General features: G+C 36.4%; 1 protein-coding gene across 8 annotated transcripts in view; it reads right to left on the reverse strand.

The window, feature by feature from the left end:
• Positions 1-8,946: 8,946 nt before the first annotated feature.
• Positions 8,947-16,170, reverse strand: part of KLHL13 (kelch like family member 13) — a 218,866-nt gene continuing 211,642 nt past the window's right edge. For all 8 annotated transcript variants that reach the window (XM_003814280.4, XM_063601660.1, XM_003814284.3 and 5 more), the window contains 2 exons: positions 12,962-13,075; positions 8,947-10,531 (listed from right to left, as the gene is read on the reverse strand). In XM_003814280.4, the coding sequence (XP_003814328.2) occupies positions 10,044-10,531; positions 12,962-13,075 (602 nt within the window). In that variant the 3' untranslated portion in view covers positions 8,947-10,043. The remainder of the gene's footprint in view (positions 10,532-12,961; positions 13,076-16,170) is intronic.

The following is a 16,170-nucleotide window of genomic DNA, read 5'->3' on the forward strand; positions in this document are numbered from 1 at the left end:
CTCTATGTTTAGATACAGAAATACTTACCCTTGTGTTACAATTGCCTATAGTATTCAGTACAGTAACATGCTGTACAGGTTTCTAACCTAAGTGCAACTAGGTGGATACATATAACCTAGGTGTGTAGTAGGCTATACCATCTAGGTTTGTATAAGTACGCTATGATATTCATACAACTATTAAATCACCTAAAGACATATTTCTCAGAATGTATCCCCATCATTCAGCAATGCATGACTGTACTTCAGGAACTCACCCAGGAGTGAGTGGCAAAGGTAAAAGTTATGAAAATTTTTCGCACCTGCTACCCTGATCTCACAGTCTGAAGTCATAGCCAATGGGGTCTCCCTCACTGATACATGCAAAAGCAGCCCATTCTTGTCCTCTCTCTAACTTTAAGATCTCATATACTCCATGAGATCTTTTTTTACTCACAGACCCTGTATGATATTCTGCCAGTTTCTTGGAAACAGCCTGTATCTTAAATCAAAGATGAAACTCACTATGGCTGGATCTGCTAGTGCTTTACCACAATTTTTCCCTCTTCAGAGTTCAACCTTAGCCTATATTTCCTACTCTCCTTGAAAGTAGTGTGAGAATTAATGTGCACTACATCCAGATTTGGCCAACAAATCTTCCCACCTGCTCTTCAATTGATCCCTCCTCCCTTGTTCTTGCTCAGTGGGTTGGAGATGATAATGGCTGTTTGGGAAGCCATAGATAAAAGACAGTTCCTGAGTGACTGCATGGAAAACAGCTACCGTTAGACCTGGAACACAGTGCTTGACTGTTATATGAGTAAGAAGTAAACATGTTTTGTTTGAGCCATTTTCATTTTGGGTGTGTTTGTTGCATTAGTTTAGCTTACCGTAATAAATATAAAAGCTCACTTGTGTTCAATGCCATAGATTTCCCAGGCATGCTTCTCAGGTTTCTGGCTCTGCTTTTGACAGCTCTGAAAAAAATATCACCCTCCAAAATCCCTGATGAAAATTTCTATTGTTAGAAAATTTTTCACTGGTGGTGATCATTAGCCTTTTGAGCCCTTGGGCTAGAACAACCCCTCCTTCTACCACAGGCCCAGCATGTTCAGAGACTTGGCTGAGACATCATACATAGATGGTGCCTACCTTTCTTACTCTTGTACTAGCAAATATTCTAAAATTGTCCTCTTGGGCCACAAAGCCCCCTTCTATTCTGGCTTGAACAAAGGCTTGTATGAGATAGTTGGGGAATAACTGGGGAAATTTCAATATTTAGTGTGTATTTAAATGTGTACTGTGTTAGAAATTAAGAATTTTATTAGGCAAGATAATGGTGTTTGTTTTAAGAGGGAGAATTCCTTCAGTTTTAAATATACATACCAAAGTATTTATGGGAGAAATGTCATAATGTTAATTATTTGCTTTAAAATACTTTAACAAAAATTAGATTAAGCAAATATGAAAAAATGTTTACAATTGTTACATATAAATGAGTATGCACTTGTTCATTACACTATTCTACTTATCAGTACATTTGAAATTTTTAATATTAAAAATGAAATGAAAAACAAAGTCTATATTCCTTATAAACAGCTCTCAAGTTATGGGCTTCCTTGCACAATCAAGTTTGAAATATTATGGTGCCCATCTTCTGTCTCTGGTCATTTTGTTATTGTGCCTCATCCTGGCATAAGAGGCTCAATGGTTTTGTGAAATGGGTGGGAGGGCACAGTAATAAAAAATCTCCCTTCCCTGGCTGCCCCATGACTCTGACTGTGCCCTTCCTAAACTCATCCAGGCCTACATGGAATATCTAAGACTCATATTGACCTGAACTTTAGCATGAGGGAGAAGGCAGAAGATGGGTGTACTCCCAATGGTGTGTATGCGTAAGTCAACTCTTCTTGCCAACTCACTGACTTGAAAATCCTGAAGAACAGATCTCTAACTATGACCTCCTCTACCCTCCTCACAGGATCAGTTTTGCTGACTGCCCACCACTACCACACCTCTAGCTTGCCATGTCCTTGGAAACCTTTTTTATCTCTATCAGTTGTCCCAGACATTTTATTCTGGGTCCCAAATTAGTGGAGACTTATGACCTGTACGCACACATTCAGAAGCTTTCCAAATGTATCCACACCTTCCTTGCAACCTTCTTAATTCCTCTAGCAGGATAGTATCTTATCATCTCACTGACATGAGGGTGTCAAAAGCCAATTAGGTTTAATATGGGCAACCTTCTAATAAAGGACCAGAAAGAAGACACAAAATATAAGGAAGGTCACAGATGTCCCAACTTTATGACTTCTTGCCGCCTTTGGGCACCTGCTCCTGTGTCCAAGTATCTTGACCTCCACTCACTCTAATTTGTCCCACAGACACAGCTCTAGGGCAGGGGATTTTCTCTCTGATGGAGGGCGCAAGACTTTTGTGCAGCACTATGCCTCTGCTTCTTCCTTCCTGCCATAGAGCAGGAATATAAATGTTTAAGGCTAGAACATGCTAAATGTGTTTGGGTACCCTGCTGCCACATTCCCAGCTATTCCAGACCGAGCCTTGTTACTAAGATTTGCTACAGCAACTTCATCTCATATTTGTTGTGTTTAAGTGCTTGGTGGCTTCCTTTTTAAGTAGTCTAAAACAAATGCTTCGAGATGTTAGCTCAGATTCTGCCATATTTTGTCATTTTGCATTTGCTTTTCTACCTAAACCAAGATAGCATACAGTGAAGGCAATCAGTTATGAGATGCAACAGTGCAAATTCTCCCTCCCTGGCTGCCTCCCATTCTTGGCCATAATGATGGCTTTTTGAACACTGGAAAGCCTGAATGCATGCCCGAGCTTTGGTGAGGTGGAAAGTAGAAAATTGTGTGGTACTCACTGACTCTTGAGTAGAGATCAGCTCTCTTCATGGATTCTGTCAACTTTTTAGAAATATCTGGCCTTTTGACAGGCAAACACATACATTTTCCTTTGGACATCAGGAGGGTAACTGTACCTTGACCTAGCTATTGTTGTAGACATCAATTTGGGGGACTGCTTGGCACAAATAACTTCCTTGTTCATGGGAAAAGTATCTTTTGTAGGGATTGAGTCACCAGCATTCATATCAGCACTCAGGCCCTTTGGCAGAGCCATTGCTTATTGATCCAAAGGTAAGTATTTGAGCTAAACCTGGTCAATGACTGTGATTACCAAGGAGTCTTTAACTGGTGATGCGGAGTGGGTGACATTTTCTTTATGGTAGGGAGAGCTGGAAGTTTTGGGAGCTCCCAATCACAGTCAGTACCATGTCAAGGAAGCTGGTCTGCAGGAGGAGGCAATGAATCTCACCCTCAGAGAAAATCAGAGTCACAGAGCACTGTCAGCATTTCTTTCTTCCTCCAGTTTTTACTGTATCCTAGTTTCAGCTCTGGTCTTCCTAAGGTTTTGAGAGATGCCCCACTACTGGTCTACTATGTTTTTCCTTTTAGTCTAAGCTGGTTGGAGTTTAGTTTCTGTGGCTTACAATCAGGGCTTCTTTTCATTCCACAGTTACTAATGTCTACCAGAACTACTGTTCCTTTTGGGAAATGCTTTCATTAAGAGATTTGCATAAGGAATTTAAAAGCCTACTACTAAGATTGTGTACCATTTATGGTACATTTGGTGCTATGTGTTCTCCTCAAATGTAGCTATCATGCAAATTCCTCTAAGATCAGGAGGGAACCTATAGGTAGTTGTCTTCCTCCGGGTTTTGGTTTTAATTACCAAGGAAATGAGTAAGTTTTAAGACATGAGAACTGAGAAATCAGACTTTAGGTAATGTATTTCTCTGCATCTTGCTCTTTGGTGTCAGGACTTTGAGCAATCTAGAAAACTTGAGTGTGCTCCTCAGTGGTGGTGGGAGGAAGGCTTTTGTTATACAGAGTATATGGTCAGCAGCTAGTGAACAGTGTTTTCAGCCATTTTTGATCAGGCCCTACATTAAGAAATATTTACAATGCAACTCTGTGTGTGTGTGTGTGTGTGTGTATTGTTTTGTGAACATTTTTATTATATATACCTATATGGGTATGTATATGTGTATAAGTATATATGTATACATAAATATGTAATATGTATATATATACACATATATAACCAAAATAAAAATTCACAAAAACCTTAAAATTATGATGTATAGTACACTCTATGTTTTATTCCATTTCTGTAAAAAAATGTCGCTTATAATCCACTAAAATCAATTTTAGAACGAACACCAGCTGTACCAGCTGTTCTCAATCTTTCTGGTCTCAGTACTCTAACACTCTTAAAATTTTTTGAGCACACGAAAGAGGTTTTGTTCATGTGGATTATATCTATTGATGTTTACTGCATTCAAAATGAAATATGAGAATATTTTTATATACAAGCATGTATAAACTCATATTCTATTACCTGACTGATCAACTATATCATTATGCATTCTTTAGCCTCTGGAAAACTCCACTATACATTTGTGGGGAAATGAGAGTGAAACAGGCAAATGATGTCTTAGTATTGTGATGAAAATGATTTTGACCTTGTGAACCCTCTGAAATGGTCTCAGGGACACCAGTGTGCCTAGACCACATTTTGAGAATTTTTGTACTAGTAAGTTATGACCAGACTTCGAAAAACACTAATCTAGAAAAAGCCCAAGCTGATTACGGACAAACTGAACAAAGTAAATCCAATCAGCTGAATTTCGTTTCCCTATGTGTTTTCCTTTTGTTCTTCCTGAGTGAGAAGGGTATTATGGTTAATTCCATAATGATTTCATATAAGATAATTAGTCTAAGCCAATCCATGCATGAAATTCCCCTAACAACTGGGCCAGGGGCAGTCATATCTCCTAAGTTGACTCCATCAGACTGAAAAAAAGGATTTAAATTCCATGGTTGGGGAGAGGTTTTCTCTCTCTGGGTCTTAACTAGAGATGATACTGGCAATACAGGTTTGCAAAGCTATTGCAAATGGAATGTAAAGAAAAAAAAAAACCCTAGGTGTTTGAGGACATTTAGCTAATTATACCATGCCTGAGTCTTCTTTTACCTCCAAGAAGGCATTGAAGATTTGTGAGAAAACACATTTCCTTATTGTTAAAATTTGGGGTTTTCTGCTTCTTGTAGTAAAAGGCATCCAATACACTGAGGATTTAGAGAAACCTTATGAAATATCCCACCCTGATTTTTGCTGAGTTTCAGAGTATTTTGAAGGACAAGTTGTATATGACTCTATCTAGCACAGAACCAGCAAGTTGGTAGTTGGTGTAATTAATGAGAGATTTGCAACAGGAAGTTGTACCTCAGAGGATAGGTGCTAGGATTTCAAAGAGAAGCTACCCTTTCCCTACGAGTACTCTCTCATTTCCACCTTTGTGGCCACAGAAACTGTATTTTATTAGGGCAGGCCCTCATTTCTTTATAGCCTTCCACTCATTTTACAAAGACCTATTCCTATGACTCTGCTCAGATGTTGCTTCTTTACACCCATCATAGCCTCAAGCACAATACAGTGTAAGTACCTATCTCCCCAATTAGACTGAGCTCATGATGGCAGGAATTGTTGTATTCATCTTTGTAGCCTTAGGACTGTTCATTGACTGATACGAAATAGGTTCACAATAAATTTGTGTTGAAAGAATAAATGAATGGTAATGAAATATGCTTTTGTAATGGGGGGAGGTCAGCAAACTACAGCCTGTCGACCAAATCTGGTATGGCTCATGAGCTAAGAATGGCCTTCACATTTTTAAATGGTTGAAAGAAGTCAAAAGAAGAATATTGTGTAATACATGAAAATTATATGAAATTCAAATTCCAGTGTCTATAAATAAAGTTTTATTGAAACACATCCACACTCATTCATTTACATATTGTCTGTGTCTGCCTTCACACTGCAACAGCAGAGATGAGTAGTTGTGATGAAGACCATATGGCGCACAGAGATTAAAATATTTGCTGGCTCTTTACAGAAAGTTTGCCAAGCCCTGTTGTAATATCCCCTCTTTTTTTCTTTCGATAAATGTATGGCCTTTAGTCTCACTTTTTTAATTCAATCTTTTTTTATCTTAATCACATTGCCAAATAACACATACAAGGTAAAGATGCATTTGACAAAGATTTGATAATACTTGATAACACATGATTAGTAAGGAATGCTAAATGTAAATAGAGATGAAATATCCACTATGAGATATGAATTATGCAAATTAGGTTCATTGATGAAATAAATGTTTTAATTGTCTGGCATCACTATTGCTTAATTATGCAAACATCTGATTTGATCATGTCAATATTCAGTATTTTTTAAACTGACAAATGCCCAACACATTACCTAATTGTTGAACTTCACTTACTACACATTACAAAATTGCATCCTAAATATTGCATTGATGTATTTTGTATCAGAAGTTAATGCATTGGTGTATTAGAACGTATTTTATACCAGAAAATGATGTATTGATGTATCAGAACATACTTTATATAGTATATACAAAAATAATGCTGATTTTTAAATAGTTGTATATAAACAATGTACTCATAATTGGCAATAGTTATCTTGATATGTGGAAGACCATGACTTTTTTCTTCCTTCTTATACTTTTCAATTTTTCTATATTTTGCATTTTTATAAATACCAGAAGTTTTAAACTCCATATTATTTGACCAATTTAAAATAAAACTCCCCATCTCTAAGAACTTGCTTTGCATTTACTTTTCTTCCTGCCTACTCACAAAGCTATTTGATGTGCAAAGGACTAAACCTGTGGTTTTGTGGCTGAAAATGAAAAACACAAGGAAAGGCATAGGAGCTAAGAATAAAATTAGAGGCACAGCCAACTTTCCACACAAGAATGTTTGCTTACTATTCTTGTGGGAGGAAAACACGCAAAGGCCCTTGAAATGAGAAAATAAAAGGTCACATGGTAGAACTAATTAAGTAAGACACTACTTAATTGCCCTGTGGTGCACCCTGTCATGGGCTAATATGGAATTATTTTAGCAACTCCCAAAGAAATATTACATAGGTATGTATTTAAGTATGCATGTATATTTTAGTCTCTAAAGTAATTTTAGAAAGGAAGGAGTTTCAGGTCGTAATTTCACTTTTCAGGGCAAATACTGATTATCAGATGAATTTTCTAAAAATTATAGAAATAGGCAAATTCTTTCTTAATTTTTCATATTCCAGTAATCTTGACCAAGAAGGAAAATCACAAACCTTTTGAGATTTAGTGAATTCTGTAACTCCTCTTTCAAGTAGGCTAAGAACTTAAGAGCAAATATGAGAAATGCTTACAAAGCCAACTAATAACTGGCAGGTATTTTTTCATAAATAAAAGTTAATTCACTGTAAAACAAAATGTGTAATAATTTTCCAGCTGTTAGAATTGTTTAGTAACAGCATCTATAGTAAAGTGTGAAATAAATTGCTATTCTAAATAACATACATAGGTGCAGAAAAGCTACGTTGTCAAAAAGAAGTGGATATGTATGTCTTGTGTTATTCCCTGTGGCAGACTGCTAGAAGATCACCAGCCCCATTTCTTCTTCTTTCTGGGCACACAGCTTTCTGATATTTTCTAGTTTTCTTTGTGTTTATATGTAGCCACAGAACTGACTTCTGGCCACTAGAATGTGGGTACAGGTGATGTGGATAGAGGTAATGTATGCTTCTTTCAAGCCTGACCACTATAGCCCTCCCACCTGCAATCCTCCATTTTTCTTCTTCTGACTGACTGGAGAGGACTCTGAGAACCTAAAAGGGGGAGGCCACAAGATGGAAAGAACCTTTGCTGCTCGGAGAAGAGCCACCTGATCAGGCATGCCCCCATGCCTGATCGTTGTTTCTGAATTATCAATCTGTCTTATATACTCCTTGTATTAGTCCATTTTCACATTCCTATGAAGAAATATCCAAGACTGGGTAGTTTATAAAGAAAAAAGAGGTTTAATGGACTCACAGTTCCACACGGCTGGGGAGGCCTCGCAATCATGGCAGAAGGTGAAGGGGGAGCAAAAGCATGTCTTACATGGTGGCAGGCAAGAGAGCGTGTGCAGAGGAACTGCCCCTTATAAAACCATCAGATCTCATGAGACTTATCCACTATCACGAGAACAGCATAGGAAAAACCCGTCCCCCTGATTCAATTACCTCCCACCGGGTCCCTATGAGAGCTGCAATTCAAGATGAGATTTGGATGGAGACACAGTCAAACCATATAATGCCTCCATTTTCAGACAGGTGTTAACTATGTGCAAATGCCTGAATTCACTCTGCCTATAAGCAGAGAACTGATACCATTGACCAGCTGCTCGGACTTAAGCACAATAATGCTCAAGAGGGATTTTCAAATTCATACCAAGCTTTTCCTATTGAGAAAATTGTTTCCTTAATTATTTAACTCAAGATAGACGCAGTGACATTTGGAGTCTCACTAGTTGTATTATCATAGCCCTAAATTTTTGGCTCAGATTTAATCTGATCATCTGCAGATAAAGTAGAGAAGATCACAATATGATGCTAATATAATTCTCAAATAATCTTTCACAAAAACATTTTTCCTTTGGGATCCCAGGTCAAGACAAATCTCTAAGGTAATTTTACACAATCCCTTCTCATCAGGCAAGATGGATCCTCTTGAAGATCAGGGAGACTAAACTCGGAATTGTAACTGCTCTTCTGGTTTAGACATGGCTGGCAGTTCTTCTGTGGTGATGAAAAGTCAGTTAGCATCTTCCATAATCTAATTCCCCAAACACAACCAGCAATGAGTTTTGATGAATAAGGTTAGATTTTGTCAAATTCTTTTTTTCCTTGAATAAAAAGGCATATTCACTCATCCAAGCTGCTCAGAGCTGTAAATTCTGATCACATTTTGCCATGCCAAAAATATAGATATTTAATCAAAGGAAGTCAAATCAGACAATAATGGGATGTCTCAGACCAAAATGACATTAAATGTTTTTATTGAACAAAAAAAGATAAAACATGGAAGTTGAATTTACTGAGCAAAAGCAGCTCTCCAGGTGAAGCTGCTATACTTTGTGCTAAATAACCTTATGAACTGAGTATACAGAATACATATAATATGTAAGTTACCTCAACAGCAAAGGAGAAGGAGTAGAATACAGTTTTTGAAGATAAAATATGGTCAAGTGACAAATTTTGTTGCTCAAAATTTCTAGCCCTTATCCACCTAAATTCTGTATGGTTCTACATATATGCATTCAGTATGTGCATACTGAATTCCCATTTTAATGGAAGCTGCTTTTTTGGAAGAATTCTTTTTAATTTCATATTTCTTTGATGTGCCACTCAATTTTTAAAAAAATTATATTTGACATATGTGTATGTGTGTATGTGTATGTATGTATACATACTTTAAAAACACCAAACCCTTGTTTATAAGTAGAGGGTTCATGCTGCTTTTTAAATTAATATTAGTGAATTTAAGCTACTTCTCCTGTGTGTCTAAGAAACTTTGTGTTCTCAATGCACCCACACAGTCAAGTGGGTTGACAGATATGTCAAAAATACTTTATGAAAAGAGGGAGGTAGCTCATGCGAGTTGGCAACCTTTTGTGTATTGTTTCCTGTTCAAGCAGGCTGCCTCCCTTTGACATCTTACAGTCAAAGATGAAAGGAAAACTTTTTACTTGAAGCCTAGTGAGCACAGTTGTACATTTACTATAATCCACCTTCAACTTGGCTTATTGGGTTTACTAATGTAAGATGACAAATACCTTACACCCAATACACAGCATTTAAAAAGTACTGAAGAAACATTTTATAGACAATACTTTTTTTTTCATATGTTTAAACATCAGCTTCTAGGGGATACATTTCCAGAATGGTTGTGTTACCACTTTATAAACATTCTAGGCCAAACAAAGAGCACAAATAACATCAATGTTGTCTTTTTTCCAATATCTGTATCAATTACCAGAGGGTAATCCTAACATATATACTACTTAAGGGGGAAAAAGAAGAGAATTTATGACACATTGCAAAGACAGAACTACAGCATCTTAGTTGTAGAGATGATCTTAAGGTGCAGAAAGAGGGGACTCTCTAGAAGGTGATGGTGTGGTTTCTTCTGGTGGAAAAACTGTGAGTGTGCAAGCACGAATGCCACCAAGGGATTCTGGGAGATCAAAAACCTTATGCCATTCATCTTTATCTGGATCATATTTCTGCACTATCTCTACCATACAACGATTATTCCAAGAATACCCCCCAACCACATAGATTTTATTTTCGAAGACAGCGACCCCAACATCACTCTGCCCTCTTAACATGGCAGCAATTGGGGTCCACTGGTCAAGGATAGGTGAATAGTATTCACAGCTTAGGACATCATCATAATCACTTGTTCCTCTGAAGTGATTGCCACCAATGACATAGAGCCTTTCTCCCACTGTACACATGCAATGCAGACCTCTGACAGTGGTCATTGGCGCCTTCTGGATCCATTTGTCAGTATCAGGGTCAAAGCACATGAGCTCCTTTTGGAAAGTATCATGAGTAATTCCTCCTAAAGAATGAAAACAATAGTTTTGAAGTAAATAATTATAGAAATGCAAAAGTAATTAAAGGAGCTCTGCCACAGATAACTTTTAGTCACATATTATGACATATACCTTATCAATACTGTTCTTAGGACTGTCTTCCCTCTATAAATACATTCTCTGGATTAAAAGTAAAGAAAATAGCATTTTCATCTTCTTAAAGAACAAAACAATTACTTTTTTTGCAATCACTTACATTATTGCAATGACTTTCTCAAATGTAGATCCCTGGTATTTAAAAGGCTTTGCTGAAGGAAAATATATTTTGATCACTGATACAGTTGGGTCTGTAGTAAATTCAAACTACAAAGCATCATTCACTACTTACTGCCTTTTAGTGGGTACCCTCTGGGTACTGAGCACTGGGCTAGAGCACATTAAATTCCAGGTTCCCATTTCCTCACTTGTCACAAAACAATATCTACTCTAGTTATTGCATCAGGATTGTGACTCTGAAGTGAGATATTTATCAAAATGCTTTGAAAAAGTTGAAAGTCTTGCACATGTGTAAAAGCTTATAAGAATATTCAGAATTGTTTATGTTTATAGAGTTTTCTGTGGGCAGAGTGAGGGTGGATAATGTCATCTCTTATCAGAATGCATATTTAAAAATCTAAAGAATTAGAATGCTGAATATACGTGGAATTTTATACATGCACCAATTTGTTGTTAATCTAATTTAGTCTGTATCATCTACAAAGTGTACTCTTAGATCACATATAAACCAGTCTCTACAATGAAAGTATTAAACGATACCTTCTGTAGACAAGGGAAAGAAGTAAGCTAATCTTTAGTCAAACCATTCAAAGCTTTACTGTCAAATGGCCAGATGCCAATCACTATCACTGTTTCCTTCTGCTTTTTAAAAATATTTTCCTTGTGCTTTACAGAATTCCCAGAAAGCAAAACAGTGTTCATTGTTTTGAAAATCAGCTATAGTTTCTAACCACTCTTGATTGGGAAGGTCATTTCTGCAATATACGCCAGTTATGCCAAAACACCACTAAAACAATTCAGGTGTCATTTTTCTCAGAGGAGTTGGAGCTCTCATTATAATGGTACAGCAGCTGCCCACATAAAATAGATAGATGGTGTAAATCATTGATTAATGGGAGCATATTTATTACCTGGATGGCTCTTCCAATATAAGACATTCTGTAGTTGCTCATGAATTTAACACCAGAAACCTGCCAATCATATACTACAGGCCTTTCATTGATTCTTATTGATTAAAAATTTCATAAGGCAGTGGTCAATCAGGTCACAAATAGTGCCTTTACACCCTTGGTCTCTAGTAATGTAACTGCTGGCCTGGCACTGGCAGGCCTTCATATGGGGAAGAATTGTCCCAGGCAGAGTGTGTCAGGGCCAAATGATAATAACCTGACTAACAAAGTTAAATGTCAATACCAGAGGTGGTCATTACATTAAAGTGAGATTTCTTCCTAAATTCTACAGGAGAATGAAAGCAGAAAATGCATTAAAAAAAGAAAGAAATTCTACAGTAGATTGATTTAAACACCAACAATTTGAGAATGAAAGTTGCTGCTGGGACACTGTGAACAAACTATAGCCATTTCAGAATTTTTTAACAGAAAAATATATCTTCATGTGCATAAAATACAGATAATCAGCACAGAAATATTTATGCAATGACACCATAGTAGAATCCCCCTATAATGCTAAGGAAGAAGGAAACCCATATTATGGACTATACTGAAAGAGAGAATGAACATTATTACGTACTATTATGCATATTGGAAGCACGTTTTATGCATAGGAGAACTTATATGTTATATAATGATACACTCCTTCACATAGTTTAGCTAAATCTTAAATAAAATGAATTAATTGTTGCTACAGAAACTATGAATGGTGTTTATCAGAATACAGAGCATGGGGACTGGAAAGCAAAATTTGAATGCTTTCCAATTTTTTCTAAGTTATACCTTACAACAGGATTGGTTTACTAGTACTCATAAATTTACAGAATGCCCAAGGCATTCATATGCAAATACACACAAAAATAGTTTCTAAAATCAACATAAATTATATTTTGATTCTCCGTTTTTCTGGATTTTTTTTTTTTGAGATGGAGTCTCGCTCTTTCACACAGGCTGGAGTACAGTGGCGCGATCTCGGCTCACTGCAACCTCCGTCTTCTGGGTTCAAGAGATTCTCCTGCCTCAGCCTCCCAAGTAGCTGGGATTACAGACGTGCACCACCACACCCAGTTAATTTTTGTATTTTTAATAGAGACAGGATTTCACCATGTTGGCCCGCCTGGTCTCAAACTCCTGACGCCTGAATTATTATTATTACTACCACTATATGGAAAGATAACCATATAGTTAAAAGCTTATATATTATATTGTGTTCACATGATACTTGTTTACCTGAAATATACATCACTCCTCCATACACAGTTCCAGCATGGCCATAGTGGGGCTCACTCATTTTGGCAACATAGGTCCATTCATTTGTTCTTGGATTGTAACATTCTACTGTGGCTGTTAAAAAAAAAAAAGAAAAGAAAATTATTTTTAACTTCAAATTTAGCAATTAATTATTTTTCTCTTAAGTGGAACAGTAATAATATCCAAACACTTGAAACATATCTATTATAGCTATGATAGATATGTGTAAGACTTTGGGGGGAGCTCTTACAGTAATTATTGAGACTATATTAATAATATAAACCATTAGTACATGTTACATTAGACTAGATAGTGTAAGAATCTAACAAATTTCTGTCATTGCAGAAATCACTAAGATTTATTCTGTAATCTGCTTACATATTTATAATTTGACATTTCTCCATTTTCTTTGCTCTAAAAACATAGCAAGAAATGATGAAAAAAATCAAAAGAAATGAAAAACTCCTCAATTCTGGGTCCCCATGTTGATAGAAACAAACGTTAATACATAAGAAGCAAACTTTTACATTGAGAATGAAAATATACACACTTCTTGGTTTATGTTCTGAAGCCCACTGCTTTAATTCATATACAGACTACAAAATGGACACAGATAATAATTTCTCTACATTTATACTTTAAAGCTAATAGTTCGTATATACCCACCATCACTGCAGCCAGTACTACTCTTAACCTGAAGATGGTTGGCGGCATAATATGAAGATCTTTATTAAGAATACTTCCTGTCAGTAATGTATTTATCATCTTTTAACATAATGTATTTTGGAGAAGTGACCTCAACTCACTTAAGTATCTTTCAATCAGTCTGTTATAACCTCAAGAACAGAACAATGTCACCAAGAAAGATGGAAAATGTAATCACTTTTTAAAAGGCAGAAAAGCTATTAAGAGAACTCATCAAAAGCATGAGGTCTAGATTGACTTGAAAAGTTCATATTATTTATTGCAGACACTGCCAACTGCTAATCCAATTTCTTGCGTCCCCCAACCCTACTTTTTTAAACTAACAGAACCACAACACTGCTTAGGGAAGCACTACACCAAGCTAAAAACGAAATTTAATTTAGCAGGTTCCCTTGAAGCTTTGGTCCACCATATGATATAGTTCTGGGCAGCGACGGGTAAGCAGAAGTTTATTGAGTAGGACAATTTGATCAAGCCACTGGAATTAGGTTTAGCTACTTGCAACCAAATGCAATCCTGATGAATCAACCTTTGAATGAGATTCTCTACTTAAAAAAAAGATAACATGGTGACAGGCAAAACACACACACACACACACACACACACACACACACACACACACAGAGAGAGAGAGGAGAGCGAGAGAGAGACAGAGAGAGAAAGACTACTTTTCCGCTCTATTCAATAATTTCATTTCATCATCAAATTCACTACGCAAAGTATGCTTTTCTCCTCCAAGCACACCTATATTATGCCACTTCTTGCATCTCTCTACTGACTTCCTTTTCCACTTACTTTAGCTTTGAATTTTCAGTCTTATTTCAAAGGCTTTTACTATTCTCATTTTTACCTACTGCTTTGTTGGCTTTGTTCATTGCTTTAGGCCTGGATCCTTGCCAATTCTATTTCTTTTAAACCCTATTTCTAAAATTAATAACAAGTTAAACTGCCACATGTCCCAGTACTGTTTTTTTTCTTTTACTATTTCCAGTCACTGGATGCCTTTTCAAATGTTCATTTCCATTTGCCTTTGGCATGACTTTTACCTAACGGACAAGCAAAATCCTACATTATTATTCTCTCTCTCTCTCTTTCTCCTTCTCTCTCTCTCGCCACATAAGAGAAAACCTAGTGCATTGATTGGTACTTGGCATCAGCAAAGCCATTAATGGGAAGGTTTTAGAAGTAATTAAACCACACATCCTATCAGAAATGGGGTCTAAAAAGACTTCCAGATATCATCTCCATCTGCTTGAAGCCAAAGACAGGATTCACTATAGTTTTACACTTTTCTTAATGCGGGACTCTGACTTAAACTTTGAAATTTTTGGATTGTAACTGTCCTTTCTTATGTTTAATTCAAACTGTTCCAATGTGATTTCCATTAGTTTCTTCTTATTCTTTTTATAGTGGAGTTAGAATTTGAATACTTATTCACTTTTTATTATTATTAATATTTTCCTATGTAGAAAGATAATTCCTCTGTCAGTGACTTAATTGCATTTTCCCCTAATAGTGGTTATAAGAATCCATTTGTACTTTCTCACACAGGAGGCCCTCAGTTCAAGATAGCTATTAACCACCAATAACAAAATTACTATATAATAGTCCATCATTCTTAAGCTTTTTTCCAGCTAAAAATGCATCTCCTTTAGCTGTTCCAGGCGTTTAATTTTTATTGTCAACTTTTATTGTCATGCAATTCTCCATGCAGAATTGCTATTGTTATCAGTAAAATCAATAGTATTTTATTTTAAAATAAAATACATCTAATTACAAAGTAGATACACATGCTCTTATTTCCATTTTCCATATTTACACGACACTCAGATATAGGTTAGTACCAACAACTCTGATGGGAAGAGGGAGTAAGGGATGATGCAAGGCAAAGAGTTGGAGCCACAAAGCAGTGCTTCAATCGTAGTCTATAAGAGTTGGAAATGGTAAAGAGGCAACTGGAAAAATCTAGAGCAGGTGGCAGCAAACCTCAGTCCATAGGCCAAATCCAGTCTGCTTCCTGTTTTGTAGGGCCCAAAAGATAGAAATATGAATGATTTTACATTTTTTACACATTGAAAAAGAATCAAGACTATTTTGTAACTTATGAAAATTCTATAAAATTCAAATTTCATGTTCACAAATAAAGCTTTATTGGAGCACAGCCTCACTCATTTGTTTATGGATTATGTAGGGTTGCTTTTACACTACAACAGCAGAGTTGATTACTTGTGACAGAGATTGAATGGCCCACAAAGCTGGAAATATACTCTTTCTGGCCCTTTACAAAAGTTTGCTGGCCCCTAATCTAGAGAATTAACTTCAGTAGTTTGGTGGCCTAGTGTTTACATTAAAGAATCTCTCCAATTTAAGAATTATACTTAGGTTGGTTATCTCACATATATCAGGAGTTCTTATTTTCTGAGATAATTCCATAGGAATCCAGAATCGGTCCCAGAAGAGGATGTGGAATTTATTTGTTCTTT

This window comes from Pan paniscus, chromosome X (genome assembly GCF_029289425.2).
Source record: "Pan paniscus chromosome X, NHGRI_mPanPan1-v2.0_pri, whole genome shotgun sequence".
Taxonomy (NCBI): Eukaryota; Metazoa; Chordata; class Mammalia; order Primates; family Hominidae; genus Pan; species Pan paniscus.